This window comes from Stomoxys calcitrans, chromosome 3 (assembly GCF_963082655.1).
Source record: "Stomoxys calcitrans chromosome 3, idStoCalc2.1, whole genome shotgun sequence".
Taxonomy (NCBI): domain Eukaryota; kingdom Metazoa; phylum Arthropoda; class Insecta; order Diptera; family Muscidae; genus Stomoxys; species Stomoxys calcitrans.
The window spans coordinates 139,391,993-139,414,863 of NC_081554.1; the positions used below are offsets into that span (position 1 = coordinate 139,391,993).

The 22,871-nt window shown below is 39.3% G+C and overlaps 2 protein-coding genes across 2 annotated transcripts; both read right to left on the reverse strand.

Moving 5' to 3' along the window:
• Positions 1-12,025: 12,025 nt before the first annotated feature.
• Positions 12,026-12,424, reverse strand: LOC131995641 (histone H3-like; the record flags this gene model as incomplete). The annotated part of the gene is made up of 1 exon (XM_059364431.1): positions 12,026-12,424. A coding segment is annotated over exon 1 (399 nt), but the record flags the coding sequence as incomplete, so codon positions are not given.
• A 5,850-nt stretch (positions 12,425-18,274) lies between these two features.
• Positions 18,275-18,673, reverse strand: LOC131995634 (histone H3-like; the record flags this gene model as incomplete). Its single annotated transcript, XM_059364425.1, has 1 exon — positions 18,275-18,673. A coding segment is annotated over exon 1 (399 nt), but the record flags the coding sequence as incomplete, so codon positions are not given.
• Positions 18,674-22,871: the final 4,198 nt, after the last annotated feature.

Genomic DNA, 22,871 nt, shown 5'->3' on the forward strand with positions numbered 1-22,871 from the left:
TGGCTTTATCCTGAGCCACCTGCTTCCTTTCGGTCACTTTCCTCAGAAGAGCCTGGCGACTTGGGCAGGTGCGTGAGCTGGCCGCATGACCAGCCACGTCACAGTTCGCACACCGCAGTTGGCTATCGCCAGCTTCGGTAGACTGCTGTCCTTCGTCGGCCTCCTGCCCCTTAGGCGGTACCCCACAATTACCGGGGCCGTGTGAACCAGCGCACTTGACGCAGCGGTACCTCATGGTACAATTCGCAGACACATGGGAAAATCTCTGGCAGTTGAAGCATTGTGTTATGTCACGGCCCTTACTCTTACGCAAAACTACCTTGCAGTGGAGCATCAAGTCAACCTTGTACAGCCTCTCAACATCCGTGTCCCTACCAAGGCGGACAACCCACTTGTCCGGTGACACATTGGTCGCATCCAAAAATACGACCTTAAATTCAAGCGAGGAGAAGAAATCCCGCACCTCATCCTTCGTGAACTCCCTGGATAGCCCAACAATCAAAATAGAGTAAGGCAACAGTTCCCTAGGGGTGTGCGTATGTGCCTCATACCCACGTTCCTTGAGCAGCCCCTTGATCCTCTCAAAATTCTCAAGCCCTCTAACTCTTATAGAAATCGATGACTTACCTGCCAACTTAATGACGAATTCTTCCTTCTTCAAATGGCGCAACAAAATCGTCGTTGCCTCTCTAACACCTACATTATAGAGGGTTATCGCCGGAAGGAGTCTCCCAGAGACGCCCTTAGCCATAGTCGTATCACTAGAACCAACAGGTACCGGAGCCCTTGGAACGGCACCGGTGTTAACTCCTCCAGAGCCAAATGATGTCTTCGTTGCCTTGGGAGCAGGCGATTTATCAGTCGCCGTCACTGTAGTCATGTTAGTCGGTGCTGCCAGTGCACCAGCAGAAGATGTAGATGCCTTCGTCGCCTTGGGAGGGGGCGGCTTCTCAGTTGCTGTTCCCGGAACTACGTCAGTTGAAGATGCTAGCCCACTAGCATATGATGAAGATGCCCTAGGCAGCGGGCCATCTTTTATTGCCTTGCCAGCGTCGGCCAAGACCACTGTCTCCTCTTCATCCATCGCCATACCTGAGTTTTCGGCTACCCAGGCAGCATTATCTTCTTCATTATGCCCTTCAGCAAGAGAATTTCGCAGCAAAGAGATTTCATCGGACAATCTCTGGACCGTATTGATGAGTGTATTTATCTGCTGGCGATACTCATCCATCTTAGTCTGAGCCAGGCGGAGCTCATCAGCCATTCTCTCATTGTCCAGCTTCAGTTTAAAGTCAGCATATGCGCAATCGGAATCGTTGCTTCCGTCACTTTTACGCTTCTTTCTCTTTTTTTTGTTCTTCTTAGGGATTGGGTTTGCCCCTGACACGGAATTGGAGTCGGAGGCCACAGTCATATCGGCTCTCTCAGCCGCTTTCTTGTCAGCTGATAACGCAGCTGGATCCAAATCACGTTGCATATCAGCAACAACGTTCAAAGAATTCGGTAATTCAAAAGTTCTTAAGGTGCCTTCACTTTTAGTGACAGCAAGATCTGCTTCATTTCCATGAACCATTTTATCAGGTTGCAAGAATATTTCACTTCTCGGCCCAGATGCGGGTCGAAATGCAGGAACACGGGCTACTGCAACGGCTTCCTCACGTCCACCGTTGCATTCGCCGCGAATATTCAACAAAAACTCGTTAATCTCCACTACAGCGCCTCCTATGCACTTCACAAAATTACAGGTAAAGTAATAAGTAATTCGCGCAGCACTGCTGCCTTCTCTCGCTTCTCAAAAAAGCAAGGTACTCCAAACAAAAAGTCTTAGGTTTTGCCAACCCTGGTGACTACTCTCGCTTCTCACAATTGCACTTAATCAAGTCAAATGCCCACTGGCTCAGGTTAAAATCTGTCATCAAACACTGAGATTAAAATTCGTTATCAAACACTTGAACACTCCGAAACTGGTCTGCACTGCACAAGAGCTAAACACTCGATGATCGATATTAGTTCGCAGCATGAACTGCAGTATTTATACTTTCGGATCCAACGTGTAGCTAAATTTAGAGGGTTGTTTTCGTAAACATAGCGACTGTTTTCGTCTACCTGAATATCTTGTGCATGAAATGGTTTAAATATTCCGAGTAAGCCATCAAACACACAAAATCGTGAACAGTGTTAAAAGTGTTTGTGTGACTTAAAAAAAAAACCAAGTGAAAATGCCTCCAAAAGCCAGTGGTAAAGCAGCAAAGAAGGCCGGCAAAGCCCAAAAGAACATCACTAAGGGTGACAAGACCAAGAGACGCACCAAGCGTAAGGAGAGTTATGCTATCTACATTTACAAAGTGTTGAAGCAAGTCCATCCCGATACTGGTATCTCCTCAAAGGCCATGAGCATCATGAACAGTTTCGTCAACGATATCTTTGAACGTATCGCCGCCGAAGCCTCCCGTTTGGCTCACTACAACAAGCGTTCCACCATCACCAGTCGGGAAATCCAAACTGCCGTCCGTCTATTATTGCCCGGTGAGTTGGCTAAGCACGCTGTCAGTGAAGGTACCAAAGCCGTTACTAAGTACACCAGCTCCAAGTAAATGGCATACTTATTTCGTCGTACAATATTTTCCCTACAACATCAAAGGCCCTTTTCAGGGCCACAAAATAAATTAAAAAAGAGACTTAATTCGTTATTCAACTAAAATTAATTTATATTTACAAATTTAAAGAAAAAATATATCTACCACTCACCCTCACATTGCCCTTATTACTTTTTTAAAATAAAATATGTATACTACCCATACTCTAATATTGCCCTCCTTGCTTAGCACCATCTACATCTACAGTAATATGATCAACACATATTGCTCTTATGCTCAAACACTCGGTATGCAACGTTGTATTGATGTTCGAGTATATGTGAGCGTGTGTGTTGATACTAAATTTTTTAGGGATGTATACTAGTATGTTAGCGTGAAATGGTGTAGAGATGTATATGTGGACTTATGCGTTTGTACGCGAGATCTATGGGTAGGTATGCTCGTAAAGAATGAAATAGGTATGCTAAGTGCGATTTTTGAAGGGAATATTGTACGCCACTCTCTTATTGGTTAGGTATGCTAAATGAGATTTTCTTTAACATTAACTGATTTTCATAGTTCTTAGTAATTGCTTTGGTTTATGACCCTAAGTGAAACAGTTAATCCAGTTGCGGAAAAAATCCCATTTAACATGTGATTACTTAAATTTCCTTAAAGGGTAATGTATTCCCATATTAGGTAACAATGGTATTAAAAGATTTCAACAGATGTTTTACAGCTACGAAAAGGGCTGTGATTAGCTTTTCCCTTAAAATTAACATAGTATTTATTAGGTAATTAAAAAATTGTTTGAGTTAAATTTGGTCTCTTTTTAAAAATTTTTTTGTAGCCCTGAAAAGGGCTGTTAGATATACTGCTTTCGAATATCGAAAATAATCATTTTGACATGATAAGTAATTTTGCATGGAAAAATTACTTCTTAGCGGCGGTCTTCTTGGCAGCTGGCTTCTTTGCTGCGGCAGCCTTTTTGGGCTTGGCAGCGGTGGTTTTTGCCTTGGGTGCCTTTGGTTTAGTGGCTGATGCTTTGGCGGCTGTTTTTGCGGGTTTAGCTTTAACTGTACCTGTCTTTTTGGCAGTTTTAGCCTTGGCCTTTTCGGTCTTCTTCTTCTCGGCGGTCTTTTTAGCAGCGGAAGGCTTCTTTGCAGCGGCTTTCTTTTCACCGGCTGCCTTTTTGGGTGCTGCTGCCTTCTTTTTCTTATCACCGGCTGGGACCTTCTTCTTCTTTTCAGCGCTCTTTGCTTTAGGTTCCTTCGAGGCAGATGGGGACAATTTGAATGAACCGGAGGCACCCTTACCTTTAGTTTGGATCAATTTTCCACTAGCAACAGCGCTCTTCAAGTACTTCTTGATGAATGGGGCCAATTTTACAGCATCAACTTTGTATGTGCTGGCCAAGTATTTCTTGATGGCAGGCAATGAGGAACCACCACGTTCTTTCAATGTTTTGATGGCAGCATCGACCATTTGTTGGGTTGGTGGATGGCTTGGGGCAGCAGAGGGTTTCTTTGCCTTGGCAGCGGCTTTCTTAGGTGCCTTTTTCTCAACAGCGGCGACTGGAGATGCGGTGGCTTCAACAACGGCGGCGTCAGACATGATTTCACTTATATTTTTCTTTTTAAACACACTTTAACACTTTGTAAATATACACTCACTACTGGTGTACGCTGATTGGTTGAAAATATGGTTTCAACCTTTAGATTAGTGATGGCTGGGTACATCGAAATTATGAGAAGTACATAGTAGTCAACTACGAAATTTTGCGAAACGTTGTGTGGAAGCGAATAAAAATTTTTACAAAAGTTTTCACAGAATTATTCATTTTACGATGAGATAGTAACAATTTCTTTTTATTTTTTATACAATTCTTCTAGTAGAGATATCCAGCTAATCATTAAAGAAAATCCGAGTTAATTATCTTTAAGCGTTACCGAGTTATAAGGGTTTGAGTTGAAAGTTTATAAAAATGTTATGATAAAATTGTAACTAAATTATAAAAATTTTCCAATTTTTATTGAAAATTGGTTTTTATAAAAATTTAGTATGGAATCTTGATATGTTTTCTTGAAAGAAGTGTAAAAAAAAGTGAAAATTTGGATGATTTTCATAGTGAAATAATCGATTTTATTATGTAGTCTATGACAGTTGAATTCACCATATTGGCGTATTTTCCATGAATAAAAGTTTTTCTGCAAATTAATTTGAAAGCTCTAATGTAAAAATGTTTTAGGAAAATTTTATCATAAAATATTATAGAAATGATAGATTTCTATTAAAATGTTACATAATTTGTAAAAAGTGTACGTTTGTTACGAAAAGTCTAAAATATTACGATGCTATGTTATACCAACGTCGTTGGCTATGCAAAATGTGCGGTGAGCTCTATTGCATTTATTATAAAATATTTTTTTCTATATAAAGTGGACTTGAAACTAAATAAAAAATTTAAAAATGTAAATTCTAAACAATGTATTGTTGCAATCACAAATTTAAAAAAATATATAATTTTTTTTTGGAAATTAAACACAAATTCAAAAATGCCCTTGTCTAAGCAAGCAAATGTAGAACAGTTGCATACCGAACGAAATCTATTTCCCTTTAATAATTTAAAATATTAAAATACTATTTTATTCTTTTTAAAACAGTTTTTAGAATAGCAAAAAATATCATTTGTTTAAAAATAATAAAAAATACAGAAAAAATTTATATTCAATGTATCTAAATTATCTATTTAAGGTTAAAATTCTCTCGAATGTATTGGCCTGCCTGTTTTTATCTTCATTCATTCTTGTTATGTAGCTACTACGAAAAATCAAATTTTGCAAAAAGAATAACAGCAAATATACTGTTGCTAATAGAAAATAAAAATTTTCAATTTAACATAAAAAGTAAATTAAATAATTTTTTTTTAAAAAAAAGTTTTTGATTTCGCTCCATGTTTTGAAACCCAATATTACCAAAAGTAAAACGCATAGAAAAGAAAAAAATTTTTTTAATATAAATAGTGTATTTTTCCATCCCCAAAAAAAGACTATATTTATTTATTTTAATAAAAATAAAAAGGTGTAAGTTTTGAATAAATTTTTTTCTCTTTTTTATAAAAATATTGTGGTCCTGAAAAGGACCGATTGTTTTTGTAAAAAAAAGTTGGCTTTTAAAATGTCAATAATTTAAGCACGTTCTCCACGAATACGTCTGGCCAATTGGATATCCTTGGGCATGATGGTGACACGCTTGGCATGGATGGCACACAAGTTGGTATCTTCGAAGAGACCGACCAAGTAGGCTTCGCTAGCTTCTTGCAAGGCCATGACAGCAGAGCTCTGGAAACGCAAGTCAGTCTTGAAATCTTGGGCAATTTCACGAACCAAACGTTGGAAAGGCAATTTGCGGATCAACAACTCAGTACTCTTCTGGTAGCGACGGATTTCACGCAAAGCAACGGTACCAGGGCGGAAACGATGTGGCTTCTTAACACCACCGGTGGCTGGTGCGCTCTTACGAGCAGCTTTGGTAGCCAATTGCTTACGAGGGGCTTTGCCACCAGTAGATTTACGGGCAGTTTGCTTAGTACGAGCCATTTTTCACTAGAGGTTTTTAGTTCACTTCACGATATGCACACAAACACTGTTAACACTGTAATAGTTGCCTTACGGAGCGATTCCCGATATTTATAGAAAAAATTTGGCGGGCTACAGTTTCCAATAAGGGTGTGTGCTGCGTATATGCTTCAACATTTGTATCTGTACACACGAAGTGTATACGAACAACCCCGAAGATAGATCGAAGCGTATGTGTATGTAGTAAATTCAGAGCGGATTTTGTATAAATATGAGGTATCGCAGCATGGTAAGTATTAGTTCTTGTGCATAACTTGTGAAGTGAATTTAATTTAAAAAGTGAAAAAATGACTGGTCGTGGTAAAGGTGGCAAAGGCTTGGGAAAAGGTGGCGCTAAACGTCATCGTAAAGTGTTGCGTGATAACATCCAAGGTATCACCAAGCCTGCAATCAGACGTTTGGCTCGTCGTGGCGGTGTAAAGCGTATCTCTGGATTGATTTACGAAGAAACCCGTGGTGTCCTGAAGGTGTTTTTGGAAAACGTTATTCGTGATGCTGTCACCTACACTGAACACGCTAAGCGTAAAACCGTCACCGCTATGGATGTCGTCTACGCTTTGAAGAGACAAGGCCGCACTTTGTACGGTTTCGGCGGTTAAACATTATCTTGACGCTATTTTGGAGAAAATTTTAAGAACTTTAAAACTAAAACAATCGGTCCTTTTCAGGACCACAAAACATATTTAAAAAGAGATATATCTTGTTATAAATTTTTACTAAAAAAAAATACATAAAATTTATTTGAAAATAAATATTACCATTTTTCAATTTGCCGTCGGCCAAAATGTAGCTTCTATAATATACATACATACATGACGAAACTAAAACCGACGCCATTAGAACAATACGATGAAACGATGGTATACAACACTAAAAAGCATACATACACACAGATACCAAAATGCACGCATATACTACCATTAAATGTTTCCTTTGCTTGGAGCTGCTAACTTTGTCACAAATGTACGAAGAGGGACGATCGTAGATACTTCGTTTCGATGTTTTGTTATTACATATGCCAATTTTTTTCAGCATCAGAAAATGAACAATGATTACCATGTGATATTCAAATGTAAAATAAATAGTTTTTACAGTACCCTAATGGTAACATTGATCCTATTAAATGCCGATAATCTTGAGTAGGGTCGATAAAACTAAATTCTTATTATGTTAATGTATGCAAAAAGGCGAAATGTTGATGCATGATAATTGATAACTGATAATTATGACATGTATATTAAAAGACCTGCAATAGTCGATAAGATGTAAACATATTTGAAAATGTTTACCTATAAACAATAGATGGCAGATTTTTTTTGTATTTACGCCTAAAACAGGATTGTTTAAGGAAATTTCGAATAACGAAATTGCTAGCAAATTACCAAATCCACTGAAAAAAAATCGACCAAAAAATATTTTTTAAATTTAACTACAATTAAAATTTTATTTATTATTTAAAACTATTTTTTAAGTAAATTTTCTTGATAAAATAAGGTTTGATATAGTTTTTTCTCTTTTAAAAAAATTTTTGTCGTCCTGAAAAGGACGGATTGTTGTTGTTGATTTATACGATGGCCTGTATTTACATTTTTTCTTTGATGCTCGTAGATAATTTAAGCCTTCTTTTCGGTCTTCTTGGGCAAGAGAACAGCTTGAATGTTTGGCAATACACCACCTTGAGCAATGGTGACACCGGACAGCAATTTGTTCAATTCTTCGTCATTACGGATAGCCAATTGCAAGTGACGGGGGATAATTCTTGTCTTCTTGTTGTCACGAGCAGCGTTGCCAGCCAATTCAAGAACTTCAGCGGCCAAATACTCCATGACAGCAGCCAAGTAAACTGGAGCTCCGGCACCAACACGTTCAGCATAGTTGCCTTTGCGCAACAAACGATGGATACGACCGACGGGGAATTGAAGACCAGCACGGTTGGAACGGGACTTTGCCTTTCCCTTAACTTTGCCACCTTTACCACGACCAGACATTTTTAGTTATTTTTTTTTAATTCACTTCACTTAGCACTGAAACACAAATGATATTAGTTCGCAGCATGAACTGCAGTATTTATACTTTCGGATCCAACGTGTAGCTAAATTTAGAGGGTTGTTTTCGTAAACATAGCGACTGTTTTCGTCTACCTGAATATCTTGTGCATGAAATGGTTTAAATATTCCGAGTAAGCCATCAAACACACAAAATCGTGAACAGTGTTAAAAGTGTTTGTGTGACTTAAAAAAAAAACCAAGTGAAAATGCCTCCAAAAGCCAGTGGTAAAGCAGCAAAGAAGGCCGGCAAAGCCCAAAAGAACATCACTAAGGGTGACAAGACCAAGAGACGCACCAAGCGTAAGGAGAGTTATGCTATCTACATTTACAAAGTGTTGAAGCAAGTCCATCCCGATACTGGTATCTCCTCAAAGGCCATGAGCATCATGAACAGTTTCGTCAACGATATCTTTGAACGTATCGCCGCCGAAGCCTCCCGTTTGGCTCACTACAACAAGCGTTCCACCATCACCAGTCGGGAAATCCAAACTGCCGTCCGTCTATTATTGCCCGGTGAGTTGGCTAAGCACGCTGTCAGTGAAGGTACCAAAGCCGTTACTAAGTACACCAGCTCCAAGTAAATGGCATACTTATTTCGTCGTACAATATTTTCCCTACAACATCAAAGGCCCTTTTCAGGGCCACAAAATAAATTAAAAAAGAGACTTAATTCGTTATTCAACTAAAATTAATTTATATTTACAAATTTAAAGAAAAAATATATCTACCACTCACCCTCACATTGCCCTTATTACTTTTTTAAAATAAAATATGTATACTACCCATACTCTAATATTGCCCTCCTTGCTTAGCACCATCTACATCTACAGTAATATGATCAACACATATTGCTCTTATGCTCAAACACTCGGTATGCAACGTTGTATTGATGTTCGAGTATATGTGAGCGTGTGTGTTGATACTAAATTTTTTAGGGATGTATACTAGTATGTTAGCGTGAAATGGTGTAGAGATGTATATGTGGACTTATGCGTTTGTACGCGAGATCTATGGGTAGGTATGCTCGTAAAGAATGAAATAGGTATGCTAAGTGCGATTTTTGAAGGGAATATTGTACGCCACTCTCTTATTGGTTAGGTATGCTAAATGAGATTTTCTTTAACATTAACTGATTTTCATAGTTCTTAGTAATTGCTTTGGTTTATGACCCTAAGTGAAACAGTTAATCCAGTTGCGGAAAAAATCCCATTTAACATGTGATTACTTAAATTTCCTTAAAGGGTAATGTATTCCCATATTAGGTAACAATGGTATTAAAAGATTTCAACAGATGTTTTACAGCTACGAAAAGGGCTGTGATTAGCTTTTCCCTTAAAATTAACATAGTATTTATTAGGTAATTAAAAAATTGTTTGAGTTAAATTTGGTCTCTTTTTAAAAATTTTTTTGTAGCCCTGAAAAGGGCTGTTAGATATACTGCTTTCGAATATCGAAAATAATCATTTTGACATGATAAGTAATTTTGCATGGAAAAATTACTTCTTAGCGGCGGTCTTCTTGGCAGCTGGCTTCTTTGCTGCGGCAGCCTTTTTGGGCTTGGCAGCGGTGGTTTTTGCCTTGGGTGCCTTTGGTTTAGTGGCTGATGCTTTGGCGGCTGTTTTTGCGGGTTTAGCTTTAACTGTACCTGTCTTTTTGGCAGTTTTAGCCTTGGCCTTTTCGGTCTTCTTCTTCTCGGCGGTCTTTTTAGCAGCGGAAGGCTTCTTTGCAGCGGCTTTCTTTTCACCGGCTGCCTTTTTGGGTGCTGCTGCCTTCTTTTTCTTATCACCGGCTGGGACCTTCTTCTTCTTTTCAGCGCTCTTTGCTTTAGGTTCCTTCGAGGCAGATGGGGACAATTTGAATGAACCGGAGGCACCCTTACCTTTAGTTTGGATCAATTTTCCACTAGCAACAGCGCTCTTCAAGTACTTCTTGATGAATGGGGCCAATTTTACAGCATCAACTTTGTATGTGCTGGCCAAGTATTTCTTGATGGCAGGCAATGAGGAACCACCACGTTCTTTCAATGTTTTGATGGCAGCATCGACCATTTGTTGGGTTGGTGGATGGCTTGGGGCAGCAGAGGGTTTCTTTGCCTTGGCAGCGGCTTTCTTAGGTGCCTTTTTCTCAACAGCGGCGACTGGAGATGCGGTGGCTTCAACAACGGCGGCGTCAGACATGATTTCACTTATATTTTTCTTTTTAAACACACTTTAACACTTTGTAAATATACACTCACTACTGGTGTACGCTGATTGGTTGAAAATATGGTTTCAACCTTTAGATTAGTGATGGCTGGGTACATCGAAATTATGAGAAGTACATAGTAGTCAACTACGAAATTTTGCGAAACGTTGTGTGGAAGCGAATAAAAATTTTTACAAAAGTTTTCACAGAATTATTCATTTTACGATGAGATAGTAACAATTTCTTTTTATTTTTTATACAATTCTTCTAGTAGAGATATCCAGCTAATCATTAAAGAAAATCCGAGTTAATTATCTTTAAGCGTTACCGAGTTATAAGGGTTTGAGTTGAAAGTTTATAAAAATGTTATGATAAAATTGTAACTAAATTATAAAAATTTTCCAATTTTTATTGAAAATTGGTTTTTATAAAAATTTAGTATGGAATCTTGATATGTTTTCTTGAAAGAAGTGTAAAAAAAAGTGAAAATTTGGATGATTTTCATAGTGAAATAATCGATTTTATTATGTAGTCTATGACAGTTGAATTCACCATATTGGCGTATTTTCCATGAATAAAAGTTTTTCTGCAAATTAATTTGAAAGCTCTAATGTAAAAATGTTTTAGGAAAATTTTATCATAAAATATTATAGAAATGATAGATTTCTATTAAAATGTTACATAATTTGTAAAAAGTGTACGTTTGTTACGAAAAGTCTAAAATATTACGATGCTATGTTATACCAACGTCGTTGGCTATGCAAAATGTGCGGTGAGCTCTATTGCATTTATTATAAAATATTTTTTTCTATATAAAGTGGACTTGAAACTAAATAAAAAATTTAAAAATGTAAATTCTAAACAATGTATTGTTGCAATCACAAATTTAAAAAAATATATAATTTTTTTTTGGAAATTAAACACAAATTCAAAAATGCCCTTGTCTAAGCAAGCAAATGTAGAACAGTTGCATACCGAACGAAATCTATTTCCCTTTAATAATTTAAAATATTAAAATACTATTTTATTCTTTTTAAAACAGTTTTTAGAATAGCAAAAAATATCATTTGTTTAAAAATAATAAAAAATACAGAAAAAATTTATATTCAATGTATCTAAATTATCTATTTAAGGTTAAAATTCTCTCGAATGTATTGGCCTGCCTGTTTTTATCTTCATTCATTCTTGTTATGTAGCTACTACGAAAAATCAAATTTTGCAAAAAGAATAACAGCAAATATACTGTTGCTAATAGAAAATAAAAATTTTCAATTTAACATAAAAAGTAAATTAAATAATTTTTTTTTAAAAAAAAGTTTTTGATTTCGCTCCATGTTTTGAAACCCAATATTACCAAAAGTAAAACGCATAGAAAAGAAAAAAATTTTTTTAATATAAATAGTGTATTTTTCCATCCCCAAAAAAAGACTATATTTATTTATTTTAATAAAAATAAAAAGGTGTAAGTTTTGAATAAATTTTTTTCTCTTTTTTATAAAAATATTGTGGTCCTGAAAAGGACCGATTGTTTTTGTAAAAAAAAGTTGGCTTTTAAAATGTCAATAATTTAAGCACGTTCTCCACGAATACGTCTGGCCAATTGGATATCCTTGGGCATGATGGTGACACGCTTGGCATGGATGGCACACAAGTTGGTATCTTCGAAGAGACCGACCAAGTAGGCTTCGCTAGCTTCTTGCAAGGCCATGACAGCAGAGCTCTGGAAACGCAAGTCAGTCTTGAAATCTTGGGCAATTTCACGAACCAAACGTTGGAAAGGCAATTTGCGGATCAACAACTCAGTACTCTTCTGGTAGCGACGGATTTCACGCAAAGCAACGGTACCAGGGCGGAAACGATGTGGCTTCTTAACACCACCGGTGGCTGGTGCGCTCTTACGAGCAGCTTTGGTAGCCAATTGCTTACGAGGGGCTTTGCCACCAGTAGATTTACGGGCAGTTTGCTTAGTACGAGCCATTTTTCACTAGAGGTTTTTAGTTCACTTCACGATATGCACACAAACACTGTTAACACTGTAATAGTTGCCTTACGGAGCGATTCCCGATATTTATAGAAAAAATTTGGCGGGCTACAGTTTCCAATAAGGGTGTGTGCTGCGTATATGCTTCAACATTTGTATCTGTACACACGAAGTGTATACGAACAACCCCGAAGATAGATCGAAGCGTATGTGTATGTAGTAAATTCAGAGCGGATTTTGTATAAATATGAGGTATCGCAGCATGGTAAGTATTAGTTCTTGTGCATAACTTGTGAAGTGAATTTAATTTAAAAAGTGAAAAAATGACTGGTCGTGGTAAAGGTGGCAAAGGCTTGGGAAAAGGTGGCGCTAAACGTCATCGTAAAGTGTTGCGTGATAACATCCAAGGTATCACCAAGCCTGCAATCAGACGTTTGGCTCGTCGTGGCGGTGTAAAGCGTATCTCTGGATTGATTTACGAAGAAACCCGTGGTGTCCTGAAGGTGTTTTTGGAAAACGTTATTCGTGATGCTGTCACCTACACTGAACACGCTAAGCGTAAAACCGTCACCGCTATGGATGTCGTCTACGCTTTGAAGAGACAAGGCCGCACTTTGTACGGTTTCGGCGGTTAAACATTATCTTGACGCTATTTTGGAGAAAATTTTAAGAACTTTAAAACTAAAACAATCGGTCCTTTTCAGGACCACAAAACATATTTAAAAAGAGATATATCTTGTTATAAATTTTTACTAAAAAAAAATACATAAAATTTATTTGAAAATAAATATTACCATTTTTCAATTTGCCGTCGGCCAAAATGTAGCTTCTATAATATACATACATACATGACGAAACTAAAACCGACGCCATTAGAACAATACGATGAAACGATGGTATACAACACTAAAAAGCATACATACACACAGATACCAAAATGCACGCATATACTACCATTAAATGTTTCCTTTGCTTGGAGCTGCTAACTTTGTCACAAATGTACGAAGAGGGACGATCGTAGATACTTCGTTTCGATGTTTTGTTATTACATATGCCAATTTTTTTCAGCATCAGAAAATGAACAATGATTACCATGTGATATTCAAATGTAAAATAAATAGTTTTTACAGTACCCTAATGGTAACATTGATCCTATTAAATGCCGATAATCTTGAGTAGGGTCGATAAAACTAAATTCTTATTATGTTAATGTATGCAAAAAGGCGAAATGTTGATGCATGATAATTGATAACTGATAATTATGACATGTATATTAAAAGACCTGCAATAGTCGATAAGATGTAAACATATTTGAAAATGTTTACCTATAAACAATAGATGGCAGATTTTTTTTGTATTTACGCCTAAAACAGGATTGTTTAAGGAAATTTCGAATAACGAAATTGCTAGCAAATTACCAAATCCACTGAAAAAAAATCGACCAAAAAATATTTTTTAAATTTAACTACAATTAAAATTTTATTTATTATTTAAAACTATTTTTTAAGTAAATTTTCTTGATAAAATAAGGTTTGATATAGTTTTTTCTCTTTTAAAAAAATTTTTGTCGTCCTGAAAAGGACGGATTGTTGTTGTTGATTTATACGATGGCCTGTATTTACATTTTTTCTTTGATGCTCGTAGATAATTTAAGCCTTCTTTTCGGTCTTCTTGGGCAAGAGAACAGCTTGAATGTTTGGCAATACACCACCTTGAGCAATGGTGACACCGGACAGCAATTTGTTCAATTCTTCGTCATTACGGATAGCCAATTGCAAGTGACGGGGGATAATTCTTGTCTTCTTGTTGTCACGAGCAGCGTTGCCAGCCAATTCAAGAACTTCAGCGGCCAAATACTCCATGACAGCAGCCAAGTAAACTGGAGCTCCGGCACCAACACGTTCAGCATAGTTGCCTTTGCGCAACAAACGATGGATACGACCGACGGGGAATTGAAGACCAGCACGGTTGGAACGGGACTTTGCCTTTCCCTTAACTTTGCCACCTTTACCACGACCAGACATTTTTAGTTATTTTTTTTTAATTCACTTCACTTAGCACTGAAACACAAATGATATTAGTTCGCAGCATGAACTGCAGTATTTATACTTTCGGATCCAACGTGTAGCTAAATTTAGAGGGTTGTTTTCGTAAACATAGCGACTGTTTTCGTCTACCTGAATATCTTGTGCATGAAATGGTTTAAATATTCCGAGTAAGCCATCAAACACACAAAATCGTGAACAGTGTTAAAAGTGTTTGTGTGACTTAAAAAAAAAACCAAGTGAAAATGCCTCCAAAAGCCAGTGGTAAAGCAGCAAAGAAGGCCGGCAAAGCCCAAAAGAACATCACTAAGGGTGACAAGACCAAGAGACGCACCAAGCGTAAGGAGAGTTATGCTATCTACATTTACAAAGTGTTGAAGCAAGTCCATCCCGATACTGGTATCTCCTCAAAGGCCATGAGCATCATGAACAGTTTCGTCAACGATATCTTTGAACGTATCGCCGCCGAAGCCTCCCGTTTGGCTCACTACAACAAGCGTTCCACCATCACCAGTCGGGAAATCCAAACTGCCGTCCGTCTATTATTGCCCGGTGAGTTGGCTAAGCACGCTGTCAGTGAAGGTACCAAAGCCGTTACTAAGTACACCAGCTCCAAGTAAATGGCATACTTATTTCGTCGTACAATATTTTCCCTACAACATCAAAGGCCCTTTTCAGGGCCACAAAATAAATTAAAAAAGAGACTTAATTCGTTATTCAACTAAAATTAATTTATATTTACAAATTTAAAGAAAAAATATATCTACCACTCACCCTCACATTGCCCTTATTACTTTTTTAAAATAAAATATGTATACTACCCATACTCTAATATTGCCCTCCTTGCTTAGCACCATCTACATCTACAGTAATATGATCAACACATATTGCTCTTATGCTCAAACACTCGGTATGCAACGTTGTATTGATGTTCGAGTATATGTGAGCGTGTGTGTTGATACTAAATTTTTTAGGGATGTATACTAGTATGTTAGCGTGAAATGGTGTAGAGATGTATATGTGGACTTATGCGTTTGTACGCGAGATCTATGGGTAGGTATGCTCGTAAAGAATGAAATAGGTATGCTAAGTGCGATTTTTGAAGGGAATATTGTACGCCACTCTCTTATTGGTTAGGTATGCTAAATGAGATTTTCTTTAACATTAACTGATTTTCATAGTTCTTAGTAATTGCTTTGGTTTATGACCCTAAGTGAAACAGTTAATCCAGTTGCGGAAAAAATCCCATTTAACATGTGATTACTTAAATTTCCTTAAAGGGTAATGTATTCCCATATTAGGTAACAATGGTATTAAAAGATTTCAACAGATGTTTTACAGCTACGAAAAGGGCTGTGATTAGCTTTTCCCTTAAAATTAACATAGTATTTATTAGGTAATTAAAAAATTGTTTGAGTTAAATTTGGTCTCTTTTTAAAAATTTTTTTGTAGCCCTGAAAAGGGCTGTTAGATATACTGCTTTCGAATATCGAAAATAATCATTTTGACATGATAAGTAATTTTGCATGGAAAAATTACTTCTTAGCGGCGGTCTTCTTGGCAGCTGGCTTCTTTGCTGCGGCAGCCTTTTTGGGCTTGGCAGCGGTGGTTTTTGCCTTGGGTGCCTTTGGTTTAGTGGCTGATGCTTTGGCGGCTGTTTTTGCGGGTTTAGCTTTAACTGTACCTGTCTTTTTGGCAGTTTTAGCCTTGGCCTTTTCGGTCTTCTTCTTCTCGGCGGTCTTTTTAGCAGCGGAAGGCTTCTTTGCAGCGGCTTTCTTTTCACCGGCTGCCTTTTTGGGTGCTGCTGCCTTCTTTTTCTTATCACCGGCTGGGACCTTCTTCTTCTTTTCAGCGCTCTTTGCTTTAGGTTCCTTCGAGGCAGATGGGGACAATTTGAATGAACCGGAGGCACCCTTACCTTTAGTTTGGATCAATTTTCCACTAGCAACAGCGCTCTTCAAGTACTTCTTGATGAATGGGGCCAATTTTACAGCATCAACTTTGTATGTGCTGGCCAAGTATTTCTTGATGGCAGGCAATGAGGAACCACCACGTTCTTTCAATGTTTTGATGGCAGCATCGACCATTTGTTGGGTTGGTGGATGGCTTGGGGCAGCAGAGGGTTTCTTTGCCTTGGCAGCGGCTTTCTTAGGTGCCTTTTTCTCAACAGCGGCGACTGGAGATGCGGTGGCTTCAACAACGGCGGCGTCAGACATGATTTCACTTATATTTTTCTTTTTAAACACACTTTAACACTTTGTAAATATACACTCACTACTGGTGTACGCTGATTGGTTGAAAATATGGTTTCAACCTTTAGATTAGTGATGGCTGGGTACATCGAAATTATGAGAAGTACATAGTAGTCAACTACGAAATTTTGCGAAACGTTGTGTGGAAGCGAATAAAAATTTTTACAAAAGTTTTCACAGAATTATTCATTTTACGATGAGATAGTAACAATTTCTTTTTATTTTTTATACAATTCTTCTAGTAGAGATATCCAGCTAATCATTAAAGAAAATCCGAGTTAATTATCTTTAAGCGTTACCGAGTTATAAGGGTTTGAGTTGAAAGTTTATAAAAATGTTATGATAAAATTGTAACTAAATTATAAAAATTTTCCAATTTTTATTGAAAATTGGTTTTTATAAAAATTTAGTATGGAATCTTGATATGTTTTCTTGAAAGAAGTGTAAAAAAAAGTGAAAATTTGGATGATTTTCATAGTGAAATAATCGATTTTATTATGTAGTCTATGACAGTTGAATTCACCATATTGGCGTATTTTCCATGAATAAAAGTTTTTCTGCAAATTAATTTGAAAGCTCTAATGTAAAAATGTTTTAGGAAAATTTTATCATAAAATATTATAGAAATGATAGATTTCTATTAAAATGTTACATAATTTGTAAAAAGTGTACGTTTGTTACGAAAAGTCTAAAATATTACGATGCTATGTTATACCAACGTCGTTGGCTATGCAAAATGTGCGGTGAGCTCTATTGCATTTATTATAAAATATTTTTTTCTATATAAAGTGGACTTGAAACTAAATAAAAAATTTAAAAATGTAAATTCTAAACAATGTATTGTTGCAATCACAAATTTAAAAAAATATATAATTTTTTTTTGGAAATTAAACACAAATTCAAAAATGCCCTTGTCTAAGCAAGCAAATGTAGAACAGTTGCATACCGAACGAAATCTATTTCCCTTTAATAATTTAAAATATTAAAATACTATTTTATTCTTTTTAAAACAGTTTTTAGAATAGCAAAAAATATCATTTGTTTAAAAATAATAAAAAATACAGAAAAAATTTATATTCAATGTATCTAAATTATCTATTTAAGGTTAAAATTCTCTCGAATGTATTGGCCTGCCTGTTTTTATCTTCATTCATTCTTGTTATGTAGCTACTACGAAAAATCAAATTTTGCAAAAAGAATAACAGCAAATATACTGTTGCTAATAGAAAATAAAAATTTTCAATTTAACATAAAAAGTAAATTAAATAATTTTTTTTTAAAAAAAAGTTTTTGATTTCGCTCCATGTTTTGAAACCCAATATTACCAAAAGTAAAACGCATAGAAAAGAAAAAAATTTTTTTAATATAAATAGTGTATTTTTCCATCCCCAAAAAAAGACTATATTTATTTATTTTAATAAAAATAAAAAGGTGTAAGTTTTGAATAAATTTTTTTCTCTTTTTTATAAAAATATTGTGGTCCTGAAAAGGACCGATTGTTTTTGTAAAAAAAAGTTGGCTTTTAAAATGTCAATAATTTAAGCACGTTCTCCACGAATACGTCTGGCCAATTGGATATCCTTGGGCATGATGGTGACACGCTTGGCATGGATGGCACACAAGTTGGTATCTTCGAAGAGACCGACCAAGTAGGCTTCGCTAGCTTCTTGCAAGGCCATGACAGCAGAGCTCTGGAAACGCAAGTCAGTCTTGAAATCTTGGGCAATTTCACGAACCAAACGTTGGAAAGGCAATTTGCGGATCAACAACTCAGTACTCTTCTGGTAGCGACGGATTTCACGCAAAGCAACGGTACCAGGGCGGAAACGATGTGGCTTCTTAACACCACCGGTGGCTGGTGCGCTCTTACGAGCAGCTTTGGTAGCCAATTGCTTACGAGGGGCTTTGCCACCAGTAGATTTACGGGCAGTTTGCTTAGTACGAGCCATTTTTCACTAGAGGTTTTTAGTTCACTTCACGATATGCACACAAACACTGTTAACACTGTAATAGTTGCCTTACGGAGCGATTCCCGATATTTATAGAAAAAATTTGGCGGGCTACAGTTTCCAATAAGGGTGTGTGCTGCGTATATGCTTCAACATTTGTATCTGTACACACGAAGTGTATACGAACAACCCCGAAGATAGATCGAAGCGTATGTGTATGTAGTAAATTCAGAGCGGATTTTGTATAAATATGAGGTATCGCAGCATGGTAAGTATTAGTTCTTGTGCATAACTTGTGAAGTGAATTTAATTTAAAAAGTGAAAAAATGACTGGTCGTGGTAAAGGTGGCAAGAACCAGGTACCTGCGATTTGACTGCTGAATTGTGAAGCTGCTATTAACAAACAAGTGTGTTATTGTGCCGTCGACATCTGGTTGGCCGAAGACTCAGGCAACAAACTTGATATTTTACCGAGAAGATATTTCCGAAGACTGAAGCAACGAACCTGATTTTGGTGGCGAATTTTGAGAGACTTAAGACACAAAGTCATTATTGTGTTTGTGGTCATTTTCGGTCAGAGTATAGCACTTTCTCTGCATCGAATTCTCAAAGGTGCATTGGTGTGGCTGTGTGCTCCAATCCAGGGGTCACATAGCCAGTTAACAAGATGTCAGTACGTCCGAGGGTTGAGTCCGATGAGGAGTACCCTGAGAAACGAATGGCGATGGAGACTGACATCGTGGTTTTAAACCGCGGTGATCTGCGAGAGAAGGACGAACTCCTGGAGACTTATGGTCGCCAAATCCAGGAATACCAGAAGAATGAGGCCAGCTATAGGCGTGTTATTGACCAGCTTACGGCCGACAACGCCAGAATCCTAGCTGAATTTGAGGATTTCCGAAGAGAGATGCGAGCCATGGCTTATGGCCAGAGGATGGAGTGTGAATCTGTGTCCACAACGCCGGTGGCACAGCCCGGGCTCAACAAGCCAATGCCCGGGGGAAGTGGATGTGTGAAGGCACCGCCGGCCTCACAGGAAGAGCTATTGAAGACGACAGAGCCGATAGCCAGTACATCGGCGGAAGCTAAGAAGAATTTGGGGGCGAAATCATCCAAGAAGCCCAAACGCAAAGTCACTGTGACTATAGTGAGAGATGGCAGTACAACAGCAGAGCGGCAAGACGAGCCGGTCCAACAACAAAAGATGTCTGAAGAAGCAGCCGTGAAGAGAGATGATACTAGTCCTAAGATTAACGGCGGGGCAGCTAATATCAGTAATGGATCATCTATGGTATCTAAAGCTAGAGAGAAAGCAATGCCTGCAGTCACCATCTATGATGCAAGCGTCAAGGAAATAAGCAGTCTCCTGAGAGCAATTCTGCGTCCAGGTGAGTTTTTTATGAGTCTGATTCGAAAGTCCATTATCTCGGTTAGAATCAAGGTCCTGGCAGGTTTCGAGACATTTAGGTCTAGGCTATTGGAAAGGGGGTATAGGTTCCATACACACACCCCTAGTGCTCTGGTTCCTCACACTGTTGTGATTGAGGGGTTGTCTTCGGAGTTTACGGTGGATGAGGTGGCTGAGTTCTTTGATAGTCAGCCTGAGTTGAATGCTCAATTCGTTGGGGGTTATAGCGTTGCTGGTGATAAGTGGGTCGTTCGCCTGGCAAAGGGTTGTGACATCGGTAGGGTGTATGCGGTTACGAGGATGTTGCACTGTAGGGTGAAGATTAGAAGGGACAGGAAGCTGAAGGTGACACAGTGCTTCAGATGCCAACGGTTTGGACATGTTTCGATCAACTGCGGGATGCCCCGCCGTTGTGTGAAATGTGGACAGGACCATGAATCATCTGAGTGCACTGTGCCTCCAAGGGGTGAGGAGGTTCCGGTTGATGTGTTGGATGCTTCTACGGGCGAGGTACTTAGGAAGGCGACGAAGGAGGTGAGTTGTGTCAACTGTGGTGTGGTTGGGCACTCTGCTGGTTACGTGCAGTGTCCGAAACGCGTGGAGTTCCTTGGGAGGCTGAACGAACGAAGGGAGGAGGCTCGTGCGAGGGGCCAGGCGCGTTCTTCTCGTTTGGCTGATATTCGGGCTGGTGTTTCGTATGCGGCTGCGATTGGAGGGCGCCCTGTAGGGACGACATCTGGTCTTCGGGCTACCCGGCCCACTGTGACTGCGCCGTCTGATGCTGGCATGATGGCGGATTGCAGGGACATCTTGGGTGGGGATTTCCTGGGGATCTTCAGGGTTTTGAAGGAGTTTGGACCGTCGTATCGTCGGTTGAGGGAGGAGAAAGGTAGAGATGTTGCTTTTGCAGCACTCTTGGAAAGATTCTGTGATGATTAGTCCCCTTAAATGTATATTCCTGAACGTAAACTCTCTTATCTCTCTGGATAAGAGACATTACCTCAGGAACTTCATTAGGGGTCAAAAGCCTGATGTTCTTCTTCTGGCAGAACACAAGCTTTCTGACCGTCACAGGGTCGAGTTCGACGGGTATACTATGTATAGACAGCATAGGTCGGTAGGTAGAGGAGGCGGAACCGCTGTGCTTGTGCGCGAGACTTGCGGTCATGATTTTATTCCCCTTCGGCTGGAGGGCGTTGAGGGCTGTGCGGTGAGGTTGCGGCGGAGTGATGGCTCATCGATTTCCTTTGTTTCCTTATACCTTGCTCCTTCAGCGGGGTTTGATGTATCAGCGCTGGATCCTGTGGTACGGCTGGCGGATGAAGGTGAGGTTGTAGTGGGATGTGATCTCAATGCTAGGCACCCCCTCTGGGGTGATGTGATGCGTAATCGGAGGGGCAATTTGCTGGCTGAGTTCTTGATGGAAAGGGCGGCTTTTTGTGTTGTTCCGTCCGACAGGCCATCGAGGCCCAATGGAGTATCGGGGTCATATATAGACTTCTTCCTCAGGTCACAGGGAGTCTCCTTGGCAGGTGGCGATGGTATGTGTAGGGCGCTCGACTTTGAGTCGGATCATAGGGCGGTCGCTATTGAACTTAGATTGGGCAGTCTGATGAGGGTGGAAGGTCGCACCTTTATGGACTTCGAGAGGATGGATGTTAGGCGATTTAGGCGTAGGCTTAATGCGAGTTTGAGGGATTCTGCTCTTCCGGTGGACCGGAATGTTGGGCCCCGTGAGATCGACTTGTGTGTAAGGGATCTGGACTCTGCGTTTTGTAGTGCTATTGGGGCTGCTGTTCCGAAGGTCCGGATTAAACGCAGAATGCTGGGTGAACTTCCACCTAGGATTATGCATTTTATCCGTGAGAGGAAGAGGCTTCGGGCTGTTTTGCGCAGATGTCCTGATCCGGACAGGGCTCGTGTTCTGAGGGCTGATGTGCGGAATTTAGGATGCATAATAGGCGACTTGATAAGGTTGTTTGAGGGTGATCGGGCTAGGCATTATCTTGAGGGCATTCGTGTGGATGCTAGGTCCTATAGTCGTGTGAGGAGGGCCGCTGGGTTATCGGCTGGGAATCCTGTCGGAGCCCTGGATGGGGTGGATGGTGTGCCGGTTCAGGATGATACGGCTAGGGCGGACCTTCTGGCTGATTATGTGGGGAGTTCCTTCGTATTTGAGGGAGATTCTATAGATGTCCCCCTACGCAACCTTGTTGCTGGGGCGGCGGAGGCGGCGATTGATGAATCCCCTCTTGTGGAATTCTCCACTTCCTTTTCGGCTGATGGTCGTACTGTTCACGACAGATCCCTCTGGAAGGATGGGGGATTTGTTGACTGTGATGCGATTACTTTGGCTATTTCCCGCAGGCCCTCGAAGAGATCGTGTGGACTTGATGGGATTCCGGATGTGGCATTGAAGAGGGCCGGTGATGTGGTGCACTCTTTTCTGGTTGTGTTATTCAACCATTGTCTCAACGTGGGGTATTTTCCGACTGCCTGGAAGAGGGCGATGGTTGTTCCTATCTTGAAGCCGGGCTCCAACCCGGCTCGTTGTTCCAGTTACAGGCCGGTGTCTCTCCTCTCTGTTTTTGGCAAATTATTTGAGTCCTTTCTGCTCGCTAGGATCACAGATTTCATTGAGGATAGGGGGGTCCTGAAGGACTTCCAGTTTGGCTTTCGGTCGGGGCACTCAGCCACACATGCACTCGCGGTTTTTGCGAATTATGTGACTGAGGGTCTCAACCGGGGACGTGGCACGATTGCGGTCGGGCTCGACTTCGCGAAGGCCTT